The following is a 21,737-nucleotide window of genomic DNA, read 5'->3' on the forward strand; positions in this document are numbered from 1 at the left end:
TATCATAGTGTATTAATTTTAAAACACATTCAGGTAGAAATCAATAACTGTGTAACAATTCTATCAGTATAAAGCAATTAAAACAATTTAAACATCAATATAAAATGGTTGCTCTAGTATGTGTTGCACAAGGTAATGTAATGTAATCGCTCCATTTTAACTACCACCTTATGCAACACATACTAGAACAATATAGAATCCGTTTGTATATTTCTCGTTCTCAGCATAGTTGACTTAACAGCCACCTGTGTCGTCTGTAAGAACGAGTGCAACAATACGTGTTTAACACAGCTTTTCTGTTGATTCATCAACAATGATGGAAAATTTTTTATTGCGAAGAAGAGTGCACAGTCTTTCCTCAATTTCCAAGCCAGTAACATTCTTCACAATAGCAGTTGCTTTGGTCTGACCACAAGTAATTTTTTTCACAATCTCTGAATCAGGACAGTCAGCCCTAATAAGAGGCGGTAAATGTTCTATTAACTTGAAAGAGAGGTCATGTTCTGCTAAGAAGCTTGCTAATCTTACTTCCCCTTCCTTCACCGGTGTATCAATTTTAGTAGTCCTACCACTAAAATATGTCAGTTTGTTGACCTGCACATTTCTTCCCAGTATATGAATGTTTGTTGTTATCTGCGTACGTTACCAAAACTGTTTTACCTCCCGATGCTACATACATAATTATGTACACCCTATGACACGGAAATTGGTTGCTCTTCAGAGACTTAAGTCCCACTTTGGGAATCATCATGTGCGCTGTGTTTACATGCATGTGTTTTACAGAGAGTAAGGTTACCAGACGTCCCTGTTACCCGGGAACAGTCCCCAAATTCATATTTTTGTCCTCGGTTTTTAATAAACTTCCCAAATTGTCCCGGTTTTTTAAACGCGATTTTAGTTTATTCTTGTTAAGTTCTTAGGATCAGAGATGCTAATAGTTCTATCATAGAACATTACAATAAAGGATTGGTGCCAGCAGATGACAAACAGAACTGTTAATCTACATAAAGATTAATTTTTGGTCCTACAGAATTGATCTATTATGGTAACAATGGTTATTTGAGAAAAATTCGCTCCGGCACAGGAGATCGAACCCGGGTCCTTGGTTCTACTTACCAAGCGCTCTATCCACTAAGCTATGCCGAAGTTCAATCCACAGCATCGGATCGAATCCCTCTCCTCTAGTGGTTTTCCCTTTGTGGCCTGACTCCATGTTCGACATATATGTTGATATATATAAAGTCAACTGCCATTATACAAGAAGCGCACTCAATTGAGTAACTAACTGTCAATATTTGATACAGTTCTCAAATATATGGTGAGAAAATCGTGCTTGTAGTTTTTGTACACTTTTAATACACACACTGCATTGCTTTATGCTTACTTCCAACTTAAATGGCGAGTTTTAAGTTCGGAAACAAAATTGTTTTTAGAGGTAATAGTGTGCTGAGTAGATAGCCATTGGTTACTACTGAGCACACTAAACAGGACGAGTTTTGTTTATTGTATGTGTATGTACTGTGAAAAATGTCAGGTCAGAAAGTTAAAAACATAAATGTGTCGTGATAATTTGTTGAAAGAATTTTTTTAAGCATGGAATTAATGACCATACTGCCTTCTGCTCATTGTGCCAAACTTACTTCACCATTATCAGTGGCACAAGAACTTTCGTTACATGTGGCAACATAAATATTAAAAATTCTGGGGTCACTCATAGTGGTTGCTTTAAATTGTCCACTTATTTGAAAAGTGTTGTTCCAGACAAGAATAACATGGCAATTGCACCACAAGAAATAACTTTTGCATTCCATATCATTAAGTTTCAAGTTCATGGATTGTACATGTGGCCTAGTGAAGAAGTTCTGTGAATCAAAGTTCGCGAGTTCCAGGACGAAATTTGTGGTTATATCTAGTTATATGAGCTATGAACAAGATGTAGACTTCTCAACGTCCAAGTTTGTACAAAATAATCCAATTCATGTTGCTTGTCATCGCAAACTTTCCCATGACATGTCAGGAAATTTTAGCAAATGTTGCTTCCTGACAAGGAATATTATGAAATATTCATTCATCAGAAAAATATATTATGTTATTTGATGTCAGAACAGTTATACTTTTGCGTTTCAATCTTGTAGTAGTTTAATTTAATTTTGTAATAATATTCTAATAATAGGGTCTAATAATAATAGCAGCACAAACAACAAAACAACAATGATAGTAGTAATGTAGTGATCATCTTGTGGAGCGACAAGAGCCCCCAAAATTTGAGGTAAAAAGCCTGGTAACCTTAACATAGATTCGAAGTCTTGTCTTTGTAACGAGAAGAAAGAGCTCTATCGCTAAGGCTTCTTAGAAAATATGTCGTTTCGTGACAAATATGTCACCACTATGACTTGATTTCATCCTCTGATCTTGATGCTTAATATTTCCTCGTGTGCTAACCCAAACAACAAACGAATTCACATTACAAGAGAGCAACCATTTTCTGTGTCAACGGGTGAACATTACAAGTCCCACAATATGCAAAAGTGTCACCTTTGTTACTTTTCGCAAGTCAATCACGACTACAATTGAAATTATAATTCACGAAAATATTTATAATAAGCATAATGAAATAATAAATTCATTAATAAAATTATATAACCAACCAACTAACCTAATTACAATTATATTAGCCACTGTTTAATATTTTCTCATTTCGATTTGACGTTTTGTAAGAATTTTTCCTTTTTCTTTGCTGGCATTTCACATATGTTTAGATGTATCACAATTGCACATTTGTTGCCGTATTACTACTGCACACATTCACTTGAACTCAGTTCACTAGAGACTAGAGTGAAATAAAGGTGTTGTAGCTTTGTCAATGAATAAATAACAGGCAGCAAATCGGTCGCTACCCTAACCTCCCAAAGGCCAAAGTTATTTTCTAAGTGTTAGCAGTATTACTTAGGCGTAATAGATCAACTATTGATCAGATATTTTGTATTCGACAGATAATGGAGAAAAAATGGGAGTATAAGGGTACAGTGCATCAGTTATTCATACATTTCAAAAAGGCATATGACTCGGTTAAGGGAGAAGTTTTATATGATATTCTTATTGAATTTGGTATTCCCAAGAAACTAGTTCGATTAATTAAAATGTGTCTCAGTGAAATGTACAGCAGAGTCCGTATAGATCAGTTTCTGTCAGATGCATTTCCAGTTCACTGTGGGCTAAAGCAAGGAGATGCACTATCACCTTTACTTTTTAACTTTGCTCTAGAGTATGCCATTAGGAAAGTCCAGGATAACAGAGAGGGTTTGGAATTGAACGGGTTACATCAGCTTCTTGTCTATGCAGATGACATGAATATGTTTAGGAGAAAATCCACAAACGATTAGAGAAAATACGGGAATTTTACTTGAAGCAAGTAAAGAAATAGGTTTGGAAGTAAATCCCGAAAAGACAAAGTATATGATTATGTCTCGTGACGAGAATATTGTACGAAATGGAAATATAAAAATTGGAAATTTCTCCTTTGAAGAGGTGGAAAAATTCAAATACCTGGGAGCAACAGTAACAAATATAAATGATACTCGGGAGGAAATTAAACACAGAATAAATATGGGAAATGCCTGTTATTATTCGGTTGAGAAGCTTTTATCATCCAATCTGTTGTCAAAAAATCTGAAAGTTAGAATTTATAAAACAGTTATATTACCGGTTGTTCTTTATGGTTATGAAACTTGGACTCTCACTTTGAGAGAGGAACAGAGATTAAGAGTGTTTGAGAATAAGGTGCTTAGGAAAATATTTGGGGCTAAGAGGGATGAAGTTACAGGAGAATGGAGAAAGTTACACAACACAGAACTGCACACATTGTATTCTTCACCTGACATAATTAGGAACATTAAATCCAGACGTTTGAGATGGGCATGGCATGTAGCACGTATGGGCGAATCCAGAAATGCATATAGAGTGTTAGTTGGGAGGCCAGAGGGAGAAAGACCTTTGGGGAGGCCTAGACGTAGATGGGAAGATAATATTAAAATGGATTTGAGGGAGGTGAGATATCATGATAGAGACTGGATTAATCTTGCTCAGGATAGGGACCAATGGCGGGCTTATGTGAGGGCGGCAATGAACCTCTGGGTTCCTTAAAAGCCAGTAAGTAGCGGTATTACTGTGCTGGGATTAAAAATTATTGTCAGCAAATCCTAGTGCATGCTTCTGTGGGAAAGTTCCCTAGTTCTAACAAATTCAGATGTGGAATTCCCACTAATAACATCCCCCAGACTGAACTCATCATAAAACGATATTTTAGCAATATATACAGTATTTGAAGAGATTAAACCTGTGAAAGAATATTGTGAGGTAGGTCTGCCGAGTTAGCTCTGTGGTAGCGTGTCTGCCTCCAGATAGCTAGCCCAGGTGGGGTCAGAAATTTTCATGTAAAATTTCTACCTCAGGACTAGGAGAGATGACGGTGTGCAACTTCTAATCACTAGATTGTGCACCAATATGTCTGGGTTAAATCCTAAATCTCTCTGCAGTGCATATGAAGGGAAGGCATATGTCACTGTTGATAGTGATTCGTCCATCAGACGGGGACGTTGAGCCTGGTGGCCCCCTTAGTGCTATTAGACAGGAGTAGGCTACATGCTGGCACCAGGTTTCCCCTTCTCCATTCCTCATCTTCATCATCATCATGCATTCCAGACACTACACTTACACATACACTCACCCTAGTACACGACATAACTCTCCACAGATACACATCATGTACAGTGTGGCCCACCGAAGTGGTGTACAACTAGAAAATGGGTCACAATCCTGCCATCTATCCGCAATATGCGGAACCCGAATCACATAGGCATTGGATACATACGTACATACATTGTGAGACAGTAGTGGGAAAAAGGTTTAAAAGCATCTGCTCCCAATTGGAAATGTTTACTTGTGTTATCTATCTGCATTTTTGTTTTGGTCTGAACACAAAAATTGGAGCATGTCACCAGCCCATAGCAATCTCAAAAGCAGCACCATCTGCAATGACCTATCATAAAGCTACATTTTAAGGTTCTTTACTTTGTTGGCAATTGGAAATGTGCTTTCTCAATAGGGATTTTTCTTAGTTAAGCTACTTGCAGATGTGAAGGTACTCAAATTCTCATATAACAACGAAAAATATCAGGCCTATAACCGAAACTATTTCTAGTGGTAGAATGTACAGGTTCGTACAAGCTTGATGAACAAATAGATGTATTATACATTTCTAAAAAAAAAATAAATAAAAATTATAATTAAAAAAAATTAAAACCCCAAATTTTAGAAAAAGAAGGAGAAATATCGAACATTTCGTAATTTATCAGTATAGGAGACGGCTTGGATAAAAATCACATCTCCTGCAAAATCAGAAGATTTGGCAACACCGTTTTGAATAACAGATTTGCTAACGAGAAAGTCATAGCCCTGGCATGGAACAGGACCTTCTAAATACCCCTGCACTTATAGTTACAAACTTTTAGGGATGATAAAAGAGGCAACTATGAACAACTTTCATATAGGAACCCATGTCCAGAAATGTCTTGTTTGATAGGTTCTTACAAGGATTGGTGTGTTGTCAGAATGCTATAAGAGATTGGTAACTTAAAGACACTTAATTACATGACATTTCAATGAATCTATAAAAAGTCTGCCAGTAATTTCTTTGTCCATTATTTGATGATGTTGTTTGAAGATATTTTGATAGCACGTTACAGTCGAACAGCAGACATCTCCCACAATAATTGTACTTTGGAAAAAAATTATTTTATACTATCACACATAGTAGTGTTAAGGTTCTTGTTATTTTTCTTCTTATTATTAATGTCAATGTCAATTGGGAAATAAAAGGAGAAATATTTAAAAGGTAAGCGAAAACGCGTCCTGAGCAAGGGAAACTGGGGCTGAGAGAAAAATGTATGTAAGCTCCAAGCCTGTTGGCCACTTGTCTCACTCCCACTTTCGCCATTCTATTGAAGGAACACTGGAGAATTTTGAAGGGAAAAGCTAAAAATGCACGTAACCTAATAGTCTAACCTAACAGCTACCATATGAAGACTTCTTCTTGTTCCTCTTCCTATATAAAGTGTAGACTGCTGCTGAAGCACTTAGGCATAAATGGCCCATTGTGCACACCATAAATTGGAAATCAACCCAGAAGACACCGCGGTGTATGACAAGCTTTGCAATGCTGATGGATTTTATTTCGTGAAATTCTTCAGAAGACAACATGTGTTTCCCGAAGATATTGATGCCCAATGTGGCTTAGACCTGGACAATCCAGCAAAATGTGAGGTGATGAATTAACATCCATTGCACATTTCCTATAAGTTTGTCATCAATGAGGCCCAATATGTGTAGATGGCAGTGTCCGGTCAGAAGTCCAGTTACACATCTTAAAGTTCTCCTTTCCAAAGTCAGGAGTTGTTTAGTTACATTAGGTTCTAGTTCTCTAATAAGGGGTTTGGCCTGTCTCATGGCTGGTGTAGATCTCTAGATTCCTAGTAAACCCTTCATCAGGTTCTCCTTTAGAGTCTGACTGATTACACACTTAGAGATGCCAACATAAGGTTCCGGGCCATAGCTTTCATTGGATGGTAGTTCCATGCTTGGCCAGTAGGTCTGCTTGTTTGTTGCCGTACATTCCACTGTGTTCTGGGATTCAAATTAATTGCACTTCATTTTTTTTGGATAAATTATTATGATGTACCGAAGTACATATGATATTTCCGTGCAGAAATTTTGCGTCATCATATGATGAAAGATGAGTGGAACAGAGAAAAATTCTCTCCAGCACTGGGATTTGAACCTGGGTTTCAGCTTTACATGCTGACGCTCTATCCACCGGATTCCCATCCCGATATCAGATTGAATCTTATCAGTGTAAGTTCCACCTCTTGGATTCCCTCTAGTGGCCTACCCTCATGCACTGCATCATATGTGTATGACAATGACACAATGTCCATATATGTGCAGAGGTGCACTCGTTATGAGTTACTCTGTCAGATCCTGGCCACTTAGTCACTCATAACAAGTGCACCTCTGCACATGTATGGACATTGAACCATTGTCATACACATATGACGCAGTGCATGAGGGTAGGCCACTAGAGGGAACCCAAGAGATGGAGCTTAAACCGAGAGGATTCAATCCGACATCGGGATGGGAATCCGGTGTGGCTTAGTGGATAGAGCATGTAGAGCTGAAAACCCGGGTTCAAATCCTGGTGCCGGAGAGAATTTTTCTCTGTTCCACTCATCTTTCATCTTTTGGATAAAGTTTCCAGGCTAGTTCTGCAATCTTTACCCAGCATGGAGTTGATTCTGTGCGCACTTAGTGCACTCAGTGCAGCCTGGCTATGAATGAATGAATTCAAATGGGTCAGGTTCTTTTGGTCCCGTGCATGTAGGCCACTTAAGTGGGCCCAATGTACCTACCCCAGATAACTGGAAAGTTTACCCTAGTCTCGAAGCCTCCTTGAAGGCCAGGATTTCTCTCAGGTCTACTTTTCTAATAATGGATTTGAGGGAGGTGGGATATGATAGAGAGTGATTTAATCTTGCAAAGGATAGGGAATGATGGCGGGCTTATGTGAGGCTGGCAATGAACCTGTGGGTTCCTTAAAAGCCATTTGTAAGTAAGTGTTGAGATCGTTGAAGTATGTGAACACATCTGCTGGGTAGGCTGCCATACATAGACATTCTAAATTTGTTCACCTGATCACATAGAAATTGAGTAGGCCTATCTACCTGAAGAAAAAGTCTTTCACTACGTATCTCAGAAATATTACTTCAGTATTTTTATCCTTGAATGGCAGCACACATCTATGGTTTTTCCGACATGCCTTATGTAAGAATTCCCTTATTATGACTACCAAAGAATTTTCTATTATGAAGATTGCAGAATGGACACACATATTGAAAATATTAGAAATGTTACTGCACCTACAGAAAATCGATTCCTTGTGAAATCATGGACTCCTTGGATTGGTTACATGGACCCCTGGAAATTCATGAATGACCAATTGAGAACTACTGCGTTAAACAGTGATTATACAGTATCAAAATGAGTAACTAATTAATTTTAATTTATAGGACAAAATTCTAAGTAATTATTTTTACATTATTAATGTATTCAGATTAACCAATACGATACATTGCATGGCATATACAACTTACCGGCATTATAATCATGCATGTTTAGTGGGAATATCTGACTGCTGCCTCACACATGACAAAAACGAATCAGTGGTGATTTAGGCCCATGATCCCATACAAATAATGCGCTGGTAAATGGTAATAAGAAAACGTTATGTTTATCTTGCATTTCATCAAAGCAGATGTTTAAATTGATATCGATCTTTCTGGATGTAAGAATCACATCAGTGTAGAAAATTCTGGAAAATCTTCTGCAAGTCTCTATCTGTAATTTCACTGCTTAAATGTAGTGATTTTTATCAATGGGAGAATTTAAAACAGAGCGAGTATGTGAACAATCCACACACTCTTTGAAGAGATGGCAAATGAAATCAGGAGAGTGCTGAGTGAAATTACAAATAGAGACTTGCAGAAGGCATTTCGGAATTTGCTACACAGATGCGATTCCTGCATCCAGAAAAGTGTACATCATTTTTAACACATGCTTTGATAACATGTAAGTTTAACATTTCGTTTTCTTACTACCTCTTAACAGCGTATGGTTTGTGTGAGACTGCAAAAGAATAGTCAGATTTTTTTTTTTTTTTTACTTGGTTATTTAATATATACTTATATTCATATATGAAGCTCGTCATCCTCAGTGAATAATCAATGACTATGAGTAGGCATACTGTAGATACCTATTATTGGAGAAAAATTCGTTCCGGAACCGGGAATCGAACCCAGGACCTCTCAGCGCACAGAGCTGAGAGGTCCTGGATTCAATTCCCGGTACCGGAACGAATTTTTCTCCAATAATAGGTAATTGGTTATTTAAGGATGCTGTATCAACTACTGGATTATTTAGCATCAATGGAATTGGTGATAGCGAGATGGTATTTGGCAAGAGATTTGCCTTATGGTTGAGGAAAACCTCGAAAAAAAAAAAAAAAATCAGCCCAAGCGGGAATCGAACCCATGCCCAATCGCAACTCCGAATCAGCAGGCAAATGTGCTACTGTCTGAGTGGTCAGACTTCCCCTCTAAATACACGTGCTACGACTGGCCATAATGCTGATAAGTTGTATATGCATACTGTATATTTCAATAACAGTCTTTTACTACATTTCTAACATTATTATTATTATTATTATTATAACTTATGTATTTGTATTAATTGAAAGCCCGGTTGAGTGGAAGAGAAGGCTGTAACTCTGCCAGATAAAATTAATAATAATAATAATAATAATAATAATAATAATAATATATAATTATAAGGAAATATGTGTAAAATTACTGTAAATATAACAGGCAAATTTGAAATTACTTTAATGAAACATATTACAGAAATTTAATAACAAAGCTAAACAATTTACAATTAAATTCTCTTAAAATCAACAAGCTGCACATGAAACAAAGGTAACCTAAAAATTTCAATGTCATACCTCATCTAATACAGCGTTGAAAAATGCATCAGCTTTACATACTTTTGGATCATCTTGCAGCACCAGTACACAATGTACAACTCAAAACACGAAAACAGCTTGAGTTTCCCGACACTTTAACAGTGTCATCTAATAAAACACATTCATAAACGTAAAAAGTAAAATTAATATATACAAAATTGTTGTGAAATGATTTAAATCTCCATGCCATCGAGATATGAGCTGGATGGAATTGGGTAACTAAACAAAGTTAACATACAATCCAAGAGGTATCACACTTTGTGATGGAAAAACAAAAAGACAGATAGAAAGTTGAATGATCAAGTTTCTGAATGAACAAAAGTAAACTAGAGATAGGTAAGTCTTCATCTAATACGGCCATATCATAGATTGATAGAGAAAGTCCTAAAAGCAGAATAATTATAAGGAAATAAATTCATTAATACTTGTAAGAAACATAAAAATTTTGACATTGGAAAAACAAAAGGCTGAAGGAAGTGGTAAAGGTCAGAGGTTCGGATTTCTTCATAAAAATAAAAATACGATCATTTGTTTTTATTTTTTGTAACTATTTTAATGAATACTGGAATTAAACTTTGAACTGCAGTTAACAATCTCCACAATGAGATTTAGCATTATGTTCACAAAAGAGTTCTAAAGTTATTAGAAATGCATTTATTTTTACCACACTGCAATACATTTGACATCTGTATATCAATACAGTACCGGTATTACGTTTCCTAAAGTGATTATCACGTTAGCTCAGTGAAAGTAAATATCTATAAAGATCTAATTTAAAAAATAAATATCTGAATTTTAAAATTTAATAATTGTAATTATCAGCCTTCATATCACATATATAAGCCAGATATATGTTATTGTAAAGGAATTATGTGACCAGATGTTAAATGTTGCGTCAGTTTTTTTTACAGTTACAATCTGCAAGTGAAAATATTGCTACAAAAATGTAACTACTTCTATAGCAGACAGTTAATTTCTTTTCTCATTTTAACATTGCATGTTACATTTGGTAAAAGGAAAAAACAATATCAAATTAGACTTATTACTTTCTTCAGTTTTTACTATATAAATATATTACTTGAGCCAAGTTGCAATATCCATTATCCTTCTTACATCTTCAGTCACAATGGATTTGAAGAACTTGTATCACCATACGACCAAGGCAAGTCCTCTCCAAATTTACTTCTATGGACAGCATTTTTGGCTGAATAAAGAACCTGTGACACAAAGCCTTCATTAGTGTTCTCGTATTTTCTTTTGATCTGTATAGAGCTCCCAAGATACAGAATAAATTGTTACATTTGCTTGTAAGGTCGACATTTTCTCAGTGTGGACCAGCAAGATAAACACAGTGGACCAAAAAAAAGGCACAAAATTAGAAATACTCTATTTTCGGAAATACATAACATTAATTTATAATGAATACACTGTTGGCAAGAGTAGACTTTAAGGATGAGCAGGACTTTTTATTATGTTTTTTGAGGCTCAATTAAAATCTTATGGAGGTTAATACACAATGATGCGAAAAATGTGGTTTTTGAAAACAATTTATTACTTCAAAATGCAGAAACTGAACGTTGGTAAAATTAATAATAATTAATGATCTTTCAAATAATCAAAATTTAAAATGATGCTCTATGTGACCGCCATTTGCCCGCACAACCATTTGTAGGTGTCTTCTCCACTGTCCAATAGCACTGGATATCTGTCTTTGATCAAGCCGGTCCCAACATTCAAGAAGGTGTTGTCTTAAATGTTCAATATTACGAATTCTTTCTTGTTTTGTAGTAAAATCCGCTTTTTGTAGTTGACTCCATACAAAATAGTCCATAGGATTAAGACCTCTTTTGAAACTTCAGCGGAAACCATCAGAGATTCTGAGAAATGCGATCTTTCACGCAATAATCTCTCAGGAAGGATATCATATCCGTATCTTGCTAATCAATCATTGTACACTTGAAACAGACCAGTCCCGCTGAGCGTAGTTCCTTACAATTTGACGGGCAGATAAATGTTTAATGAAAATTTTGTCTTCGTTCGGCAACCCATTATTCACAAAATGAGAACTCAAAATGGAAGAAAACAAATAATGATAGCACAACAAACGACTTGGCCTGCTGAACTCCTAAGACCATAATGCTTAGTTCGGCATAAATGATCGATTTTGCACTCTTACAAAAAATAAAAAATAAGGTTTAATAAATGGTAAAAAACTAAATATTACAGTACTTTCCCAGTCTACAAGGACCGTGAAATTCGCCTGTGAAATAAACTTTCAGCGAAATCATTAGCTACTGGAATATAACCATTTAAATTTTGTGCCGTATTTATTGGCCCACTGTATACATGGAGAACTGGTCGAATGAAGACAGGAAAAGCGTAATAATTAACGAAGGTTTAAAATAATAATATATTTTCAAGCTTGCTAAGCACTGATATATAATAAACAGAGCAAAATCTGGGATAGGAAATTTAGGTTTTGAGACTGAAGTCATTTTTTTTAAGTTGGTTATTTAACGACGCTGTATCAACTACGAGGCTATTTAGCGTCGATGAGATTGGTGATAGCAAGATGAGGACGAGGATTCGCCGTAGATTACCTGGCATTCACCTTACGGTTGGGGAAAACCTCGGAAAAAATCCAACCAGGTAATCAACCCAAGTGGGGATCGAACCCGCGCCCGAGCGTAACTTCAGACCAGCAGGCAAGCGTCTTAACCGACTGAGCCATGCCGGTGGCTACCAAAGTCATTAATAAGCAATCTACATTGAGGTAAAGATGTGGATTCATAATCATTTCATCATCAACAGAGATGAGAGGAGGATTATACAAGTATAAAGAATCTCAGTCAGGTATGGGCAGGACCCACGCAAGAAAGCAATAACAGCTGCTGATCAACCAACTCCCAGCATTCTTGGTCCGTTATCTCTCGACTCAGGTCATAGTCCACTTGATATCAGCTTTGTTAGTCAGTGTGTGTTTAGCTTACAATGCATTAACAATAGCTCTTACTATGCAAATGTCTTTAATAATACTGTGTGTGATTGAAATTTAGTTTATTGAAATGCCACCCCACAAGTTATCACTAGGACACAGAATTTTTCCATACAACACTTATGTGAAAAGAGAGTCTTGTAGTGCAAATCCCTGGCCTTCCTGTTCCACACAAAGATACTGTAAGAAAACTTTTTTAGATTTAGGTAAACAGAATCGATAAATGATAGAATTCTTAGGCAAAAACGACGTGTGCTAACAGAAGAAAAACTTAATGATACTGGACAATCATTAAACCGTTCTTCAATGAAAGCTTTAAGTCGTGTTTCACAGAAAATTGGAGTGACAAAAAGCTCAGCCCATAGATCTACTAAATTGCTAAAATTGAAACCTTACAGAGTGGCTGTAGTCCACGAATTACAACTGTATGACAACTTAAGTTGTGTGAATTTCTGTCATTGGGTTCTGCAGAATATTGCTTATGATCTTGCTAATTCACATTAAATCATTTTCTCAGATGAGGCTGGGTTTAATTTGTAAAGTTCTATTTGTTCACAAAACTACTGTCACTAGAGCACAGAAAATCCCTGATTAATTCACTATGGATGCTATTAATAGACATTTCGATAGCCCACGCTACGAGCATGCTAAACTAGCCCTGGCTATCGACTGGTTACTTGTACAGGATTCATACCATATCGCTAACACTGGTTTATGGATACGAAAAATGTTAGTTTACTTATCATCCACTGGAAGCCCGCGCAAAGCATGTCTCTGAATATGGCCCTAAGTTTCTTTCATGACGAAAGAATTAATTGGTGTGTGCTGTGCTGTAACTGCAACATGAATAATAGGGTCCATATTTTATAAATTTGTAATAAATGAACAGATGTACCATGCACAAATACTCGTACCAGTTTTTCAGTTGTTGACACACAAGAGACAATATAGGTATTTTAAACAAGATTCTGCCAAACCCCATAATGCCAGTGAGTCTTTGGCCAATATAAGGAAGGTTTTTGATGACAAGGTTATGGCTTGCATATTCACCAGGTCTTATTGTGTGGAATCCTAAAAAATAGAAATAACTCTTACACTATTGTTGAACTGAAAGACAACAATATAACAACACAGAATGAGAACTTTTGCTAATATTATGAGAATATGTCAGGAATGCCTGAAGATGGAGACCTTTGAATAACTCCTATAAAACAGGTTAGTACTCATTATAGCATAAAAATTAAATAAAATTATGTGCATGCTTTTATTAATCAAGTTGTATAACTACTGTAAAATATAGGCCTATGGGGAGATAACGGACCGAAAATATCGGGAAATTATGTGAATGCTTTCATTAATCAAGATGTATGAGCACTGGATTTATAAGAAGATAAGGGACCAAGGAATGCCAGGAGTTGATCAGTCGGCAGCTGTTGCTGCTTGTGTGCATGGTGTCAGCTGTTGCTGACTGGGATTATCTGAATAAATCTATCCCAATTTTCATGATATACAAATGTCCATTTTCTTCAAAAGTTATACATTAATCTAAAAAAAGTTCTAACAAATATGCGAAATAATATAATCAGTTTTAACCAGACTTGAAGTGTATATAGCTCTGTGACAACTGACACTGTTAAATTCACGTTTCATAAAAATTTGCTCAGTGGGATATGAGCTGTATCATGGAACTTCCAAAAAAGTTGTTCATATCTGAACATTTCCACCAATTTAAGTAACGAGACTCATCTATACTTATTTATACATTATTTTTCATAAGTCTGTTAAAACGAATCAGAGCAAATTTACAGACTCAACAGAACATTACAACTTACCTGATTATCTATATATGCTTCACAAACATAACACCAAACTGAGAGATCAGAAAAACTCAAAGTAAGAGGATGTGATACTTCATATCCATGTATCATCATGTGTTCGTTAATGTAGCGACCACAGTGAATCTGAAACATTAACACATAACCACAATTCCTTAAGTTTCAGGATTTCACACACCCTGCAAATATTAATCATATGTATAAACATAAAATTATTTTGTAAGATTTTATACAGTAAAATCTTGCTAAAACGTATCCTCTATAAATAGGAAACCTGCACAAACGAAAAATAAAATTGGGGTACGGAATGTTTCCTATGTAAAATAATACTTCAAAACGGAAAACTGCCTAACGCGAAAAAAAAATCATTTTTGAGCACAATTTAGTTTTAAAAAAACCTGATTAAAACCGATAATTTTAAGTGTAACTGTTGCTAAATTCTATCAAACCATTTTTAATTTTGTGATAATACTGTAGGAAGCATGGCATAATTTTTTGTGTGAGTATACATGCAATGATCTGGAAGACTTTCACTATTCTTTGTTCACGCCTTGTGGGTGAAGCTTCTCTCACCATGTCACTATTCTGTACATATTGTCAACTGGGCAGGTTACTGACCTCGTGTACCATTGCTTCTTCCAACTATCCTGCATTTTCGTTCATTTATTCTCAGTTTTGTGCTAAAACGCTAATACAGTGGTAAAGGACAGTGCGAGTAGAATAAAACTATGAATAATTGTAATGTAGTGTCAATTTAGTTTCACATTTCCGTTTATTTATTCTGTCTTTTGTGTTACATAACAAGCCAATACAGTGTTAAAGAACAGTGCCAATAAAATAAAACTGTGAATTGTACTGTAGTGCTTCCTCAATTTAGTTTCACATTTTCGTTTATTTATTCTCAGTTTTGTGCCATATTTACGTGATTAAGTGAAAAAAATGTCTGCTAAATGTAACACCCTTATGCTAGAGTTGAAAATCAAAGTGACTGAAGAACATGAAAAAAAACAAACATTCGATTAAAGAACTAGCTCTGCTATTTGAAGTGAGAAAAACTCAAATTTATAGCATTTTGAAAAACAAAATTAAGATTTAAGAAAAGGGTTGAAAGGAACAGCAGGGCATGCGAAACGCAATCCCAAATGTATAGATAATGTCGAAATAAATCGTCGTATGTTCGAGGAGTTTGTTAGTGCTTGTGCAAAGGAGTACCTATTTCAGGACCATAGATTCAAACTGAAGCTTAAAAAAAAAAAAAAAAAGACAACTTCAAGGTGTCTAATGGGTGGCTAGAGAGCTTCAAACATCGTCATAACACTGTTTTCAATTCTATGTGTGGTGAAGTTAATGATGTTGACATGCAGACAATAACACAATAACAGACTGGAAATCAAAAAACCAAGATCTAGTTGGAGGATATAAACCTAGAAACGTATACAATGGTGACGAAATGGGCCTGTTTTTTCGTGTGTTGCCTTCAAAGACAGTGACTGTACGTGGTGAAAAATGTACAGACAGTAAGACGTCTGAAGAAAGACTTACAATATTTATTTGTGCAAAAATGGCCGGTGAAATTGAGAAACCTATAGTGATAGGAAAAGCAACATGTCCCAGACCATTTAGATACCTGGATCATAATTCCCTTCCAATGCATTGGCGATTTAATAAAAAAAGTCTGGATGACCAGTTCTATCATGGAAGATTGGCTTCATTTTTTCAATGGAGCAATGAAATGTCAAGGTCGTAAAGTCATATTATTTTCAGATAATGCTACCTACTATTCGAGGCTTGATTTAACGTGAAGTGACTCAAAACATCTCCTGAGTTGTTATGGCACACAAGTTGCTGGAAGCGCTTCTTGAGTGTGGTTAATGTGTTTTGATTCAACACGATAATGCTCGTCCTCACACAAGTTTGAGGTCTTCTGAACATATCAAAAAACAAGGTTGGTTGGACAGTGTTACCCCGTCCACCCAACAGCTCTGATCTGGCTCCCTCGGACTTCCATTTGTTTGGGGCATTACAGGATGTTATTTGTGGAAGATATTTTAAGGATGATGAGATGATGATTCGCGCAGTGAAGAACTGGCTTCGTAATCAGAACAAGGATTGGTACCGATAGCATACATGCCCTTGTATCTTGCTCGAGTAAGGCCATAGAACTGGAAGGAGATTGTGTGGAAAAATAGGGTATGTAGATAAAACATCATTCTTTCATATGTGTAAATCACATTTTGTGGAATAAATAATATTTGAAAAAAAAAATGTGGGACAATACTTTCTGGCTGACTCTTTTAGATCATCACTGAGAATATAATATATTTTTGGTGTTACAGATATAAATACTTAAATAATCTCCTGGATTCTTTGTTTCAGTGATATGTTTGAAGAGATATGTGTAGTTAAATACAAGTTTGTTTATATGCCAAATTTTCATGTTTTTATTCTTTGGAGACTTATTTCCGTCCATCCATCCATCCATCCATCCATCCATCCATCCATCTATCGGCTTTATACAGTAGATCGCCATCTCACCATCCCCAATCTCAATCTTTGTTGTTCAGCTGCATCATTTCTGTTTACTGAAGTGTAATAATCTCAACCTTCTAGAAACTTATACTACGTGTAAGAACATTTCGGTGCTGGAAGGGTGATTAGTAGATTATTATGAATCAATCATTATGCCAGGGAGGCCACCCAAAGAAATTACAGCAGAAGCATTAAGTCTAACAACACATGAATTTGAACCAAAATGACAGCAATGAGATAATGTGGAAGAACATAAAAGAAACATTGAGGCTCGTCGAATATCTCGGTAAAATGAAGAACAAGTGAGGGACAAAGACCCGTCCAAAATCTTAGCAGAATAAAGAGGTTCATATACAAAAAATGAGTGAGGGACAGAGAGGCCCGCTGTAAGCTAGACAAAATACAGGTCATGGCCAGCTGTTCCTTTGGAACATCAAAAAGGTGCAGTAGTAAGTCACTAATCAATAGGAATTTTATCAAGAATTTGCATCCATTTTTGAATCTTGCAAACACTACTTTTAACATTTGAATATAAGTAATTGATTAACTAGCAGACTTACTCGTGTTAATTATGTAAGCTGCACAGACTTACATAATTAACACGAGTAAGTCTGCTAGTTAATCAATTACTTAAGAATTTGCAGCTATTCCAGTGCTATTTTCTTAAAAAACGAACTTCATTGGGACATAAATCCTTCTGCCATCACTGAAAAGTCAACTCAATTTATAAAAGGAATGATATTGGGCTTTTGAGCTGTAATGCGAGAATTCACTTATGTTTTTTCATTTCATAAAATAGCTCTAATGCTAATGTCATGTTATGTATTATATTACGAATTTCCTATTGATTTTCAATGGGCACTGCTAGTATCAAAGTAACTGGCAAATGTCATAAAACGTCAAAATATATTAAATGAAACCTCACATAAATGTTCTATGACTTTAAAATATTATTTTAAAGGCATAAAATCTGCATAAATTTTACAAGTTCAGCACCAAAAAAAAAAAAAAAAAAAAAAAAAAAAAAAAAAAAAAAACAAAGTTAAAGTTAAAAGGAGCAATAGTTCTAACTGGATCTAGGGAGGTAAAACACTTAATCTGTTCCTAGTTGTGCCCTTTTTCTTCAACAATAGAACGACATTGCTTTGATATAAAGAGAAAAATTGTAAGTAACTTTCTTTTCAATGACAGGCTCAATTAAATGCTGACACATGCACTCCTTCTCTTCAGTTGTTTTACGATCTTAAGACATATGAAGGTGGATGTACTTTGAAACAATGACGACGACGTTGATGATATTGGTGATGAAAAATGGAGAAATGGTTGAATTATGTCCAGAGAAATGATAGTACCTCGAGAAAACTGGCCTCGGCACATTCTTTGTCTATCAAAATTTTACTAGCAAATAACGGGATTTGAACCCAGATCTCTGGCGTGGCAGACTGATGCTCTAGTCATTTGACTAAAAGTGCGCTCCCTGCATAAAATAGGGAGGCATACAAAAACATTTGTATTGTGTATACTGATATCGTTTGTGCTGCCTCTTGACAGAATATCTGAGGGGACTATGTTCTGATAATGCATCCACTGCATTACTTCTTAGAGTATGTACAGTGATTATTAATATTCTTGCTACTAACAACAAGTGACAATGTGTTTCCATAACTGGTTAAAGATATGGTCGCTTAGTATTGCGTCAAAAGGCATTAAGTTTATAATTACGATAAAAAAATTTCTTACTACCACAGTAGCAATTTGTGCTCTTTTTTCATAATATCTTACACAGCCAACCTTAATCTTTGTGATTCACAATAAATGTACACTTTTATAGCTTACAACTATCGCCCAAAATTATTTAATTGAAGGATTGTTGGAGGAGAAAGTAACATAATGATAAATAATAGAATAGATGGATGGATGGACAGAGAAAATTTCATCAAACCATGGTCTTCCTGATAAAATTGATTTAATTTAGTTTAATCCGAGGCACAACAACCCATGAAGGACCATGATCGACCAGCTGGCTGCTGGCCTCACATCCACATGCCGAAGCAGAGGGACGATCATCCAACCAGAATGGAGGTATCATGTGGTTAGCACGATAATCCCCCCAGCTGTTCTAGCTGGCTTTTGTAACCGGATTTCGCCACCTATCATAGCTTCCCAAGTGCATCACAATGCTGGGTGAACATCGGTTCCATACACTGGCCAAAATTTTATGAGAAAATTTCTTTACCCACAGGGACTCGAACCAGCGCCCGTTCCGTATCGCGAGTCCTACACAGGATGCCTTAGACTACAACACCACGGAGCAGGACATAAAACTGATTGCTTAAAGAATACTCTGGACTCGTGTATTTTGTGGATTCTAAGGACCATAATTATTTGACATATTACACTCAAGTAAACCTGAAAGTTAGAATTTATAGAACATCAAAAGTAAACCTGAAAGTTAGAATTTATGAAACAGTCAAATTACCGGTTGTTCTGTATGGTTGTGAAACTTGGACTCTCACTTTGAGAGAGGAACAGAGGTTAAGGATATTTGAGAATAAGGTGCTTAGAAAAATGTTTGGGGCTAAGAGGGATGAAATTACAGGAGAATGGAGAAAGTTACACAACACAGAACTGCACGCATTGTATTCTTCACCTGACATAATTAGGACCATTAAATCCAGACGTCTGAGATGGGCAGAGCATGTAGCACGATGGCTGAATCCAAAATGCATATAGAGTGTTAGTTGGAAGGCTGGAGGGGAAAAAGACCTTTGGAGAGGCCAAGACGTAAATGGGAGGATAATATTAAAATAGATTTGAGGGAGGTGGAATTTGATTGTAGAGACTGAATTAATCTTGCTCAGGATAAGGGACCAATGGCAGGCTTATGTGAGGGCGGCAATGAACCTCCGGGTTCCTTAAGAACCGTAAGTAAGTATTACACTCAAAAGTAATTAATGCTCTTATCTACTGTATATCATCATCATGTGTCTTCCTGTAGCCTAGTAAATACGGTTTCTTTCCAATGTTTTCTTGGTCTTCCCAAATTTATATGTCCTCTGAAGCAGTAATTAGGAGACGGAGAGTCAGATTTAATAGCGAGGTTGATATCACCGTATTTTAGTTACATGAATTCGCGGGGATGCTCTAGCGACTTTGTCAGTATGGGTTTCCCACGCAGGTGTTTCGTCTTACTGAGTCACTTAGCAGCATCGGACAGATTTACGGCCACCTTGTGCGGGGTTCGTATAGATGCGCATTCAGGCGTAGAATCCGGGAGTTGGACAAGACTCGTGGGAAAGCAATTGCAAAGCTCGGGGTTTTCCAAAAGAACGGGTATTGTCGAAAAGTCTACTAACTAATTTGATGTTGTGGGAAGTCCAAGTCTAAATTTACATAGGACGTATTTCGTGACCAATGAGAAGAGATCTCGGTTCAGCATATGAGGTCACTTTGGACCAATAGAAAATAGATTTTAGGTCGGTTAAATGACGTAGTTGTTAGCCAATAGGATAATTAGTTTTAGCATAGGATAGGTTTTAATAAATAAGGGTGACGAGGCGCGGAGAAGAGCTTTATCATGTCGAGGGCACTACATACTGTACTAGGCATTCTTTTGGCGAAGACACGACAGACAGTACTTTATCATCGACGAGGCTACACATCAACATTACCATCGGGAGCCGTTCGGATAGAGAGAGAGCGGAGTGACCGAATAGGAGCTTTGAGTATAGAGTATTGAACAGAGGATCGAGTTTATAGTATTGAATAGAGCATATTCAGCGCTGCTATAGAGTTGATACAGAAGTGCAACCAACTATTAAATTACAAGTTCAGCCGGAAATACATACTCAAGGGTTTACTAGTTGAATACGCCAATAAACTTATAGTTTCGAAATCAACACTGCCTTTTCTCTAAGTAGTCGGCTTGGTATTATTCCCGACATCATCCTACACCACAACTGTACCTCGGCTACCCCGAATGGATCTCATGCTACATCGAGCATCGAAATAGGGTGGGCTGGCGCCCACTACTTAAAACAATGGTAAATTTGCCTACCCTATTCGCGCTCCTCGAAGGACGAGTGCTGACAGCCGTGGACCTGCTGGCTAGTGCGAGTGAAGGGGCATCAGCCGTACATAGTCATCGATTGAGGACCACCTCAATCGCGACGCAACCACCATCAAATGGCGCTGAAGATGTAAGTAGAATTTGTTTAGGCAATTGAATGAGGCCTATTCTCTCAATATGATTCTTCCACCAATGTCTGTACAGGTTTATCTGTATCACTCATGGTGTATCTAAATTGATTCCCTGATTTCAAAAATTAATTGCACACAGCACACCAAACGTAGGACAATGATATACAGTACACACAGGTAAGGTAGTAAAATCTCAAAGTTATTTTGCATGCCTTATAAATGTTCAATATGGGCTCCCTTCATTGTCCTGCAGACATCAAGTCGATGGTCTATGGTACAGTATATCTCTATTGACTCCTGTGATGGCAGTGGTGGTATGGGCCCACAGATCTACAAGATTTTTCAACAATGGTGGCATAAACACAGAATCCTTGACATACCCTCACAGATAAAAATTATATGGTGTGAAGTCAGGAGAGCGTGGAGGTTAGGACAAGAACTGTTTGTCTTCGTTCCCCACACAATGGTAATCAGATGTTTAGAAATTGCTAGATATCTCTGCAGAAGTGAGGCATAGTGCAATCCTGTTCATAAATGAATCAGCATTGTC

General features: G+C 36.6%; 1 protein-coding gene across 5 annotated transcripts in view; it reads right to left on the reverse strand.

Annotated features, from left to right (window-relative positions):
* Positions 1 to 9,474: 9,474 nt before the first annotated feature.
* HDAC6 (histone deacetylase 6) overlaps positions 9,475 to 21,737 on the reverse strand; it is a 143,076-nt gene continuing 130,813 nt past the window's right edge. For all 5 annotated transcript variants that reach the window (XM_069830964.1, XM_069830963.1, XM_069830966.1 and 2 more), the window contains 2 exons: positions 14,456 to 14,584; positions 9,475 to 10,845 (listed from right to left, as the gene is read on the reverse strand). In XM_069830964.1, coding sequence (XP_069687065.1) covers positions 10,750 to 10,845; positions 14,456 to 14,584 — 225 coding nt within the window. In that variant the 3' untranslated portion in view covers positions 9,475 to 10,749. The remainder of the gene's footprint in view (positions 10,846 to 14,455; positions 14,585 to 21,737) is intronic.

This window comes from Periplaneta americana, chromosome 7 (genome assembly GCF_040183065.1).
Source record: "Periplaneta americana isolate PAMFEO1 chromosome 7, P.americana_PAMFEO1_priV1, whole genome shotgun sequence".
Classification (NCBI taxonomy): domain Eukaryota; kingdom Metazoa; phylum Arthropoda; class Insecta; order Blattodea; family Blattidae; genus Periplaneta; species Periplaneta americana.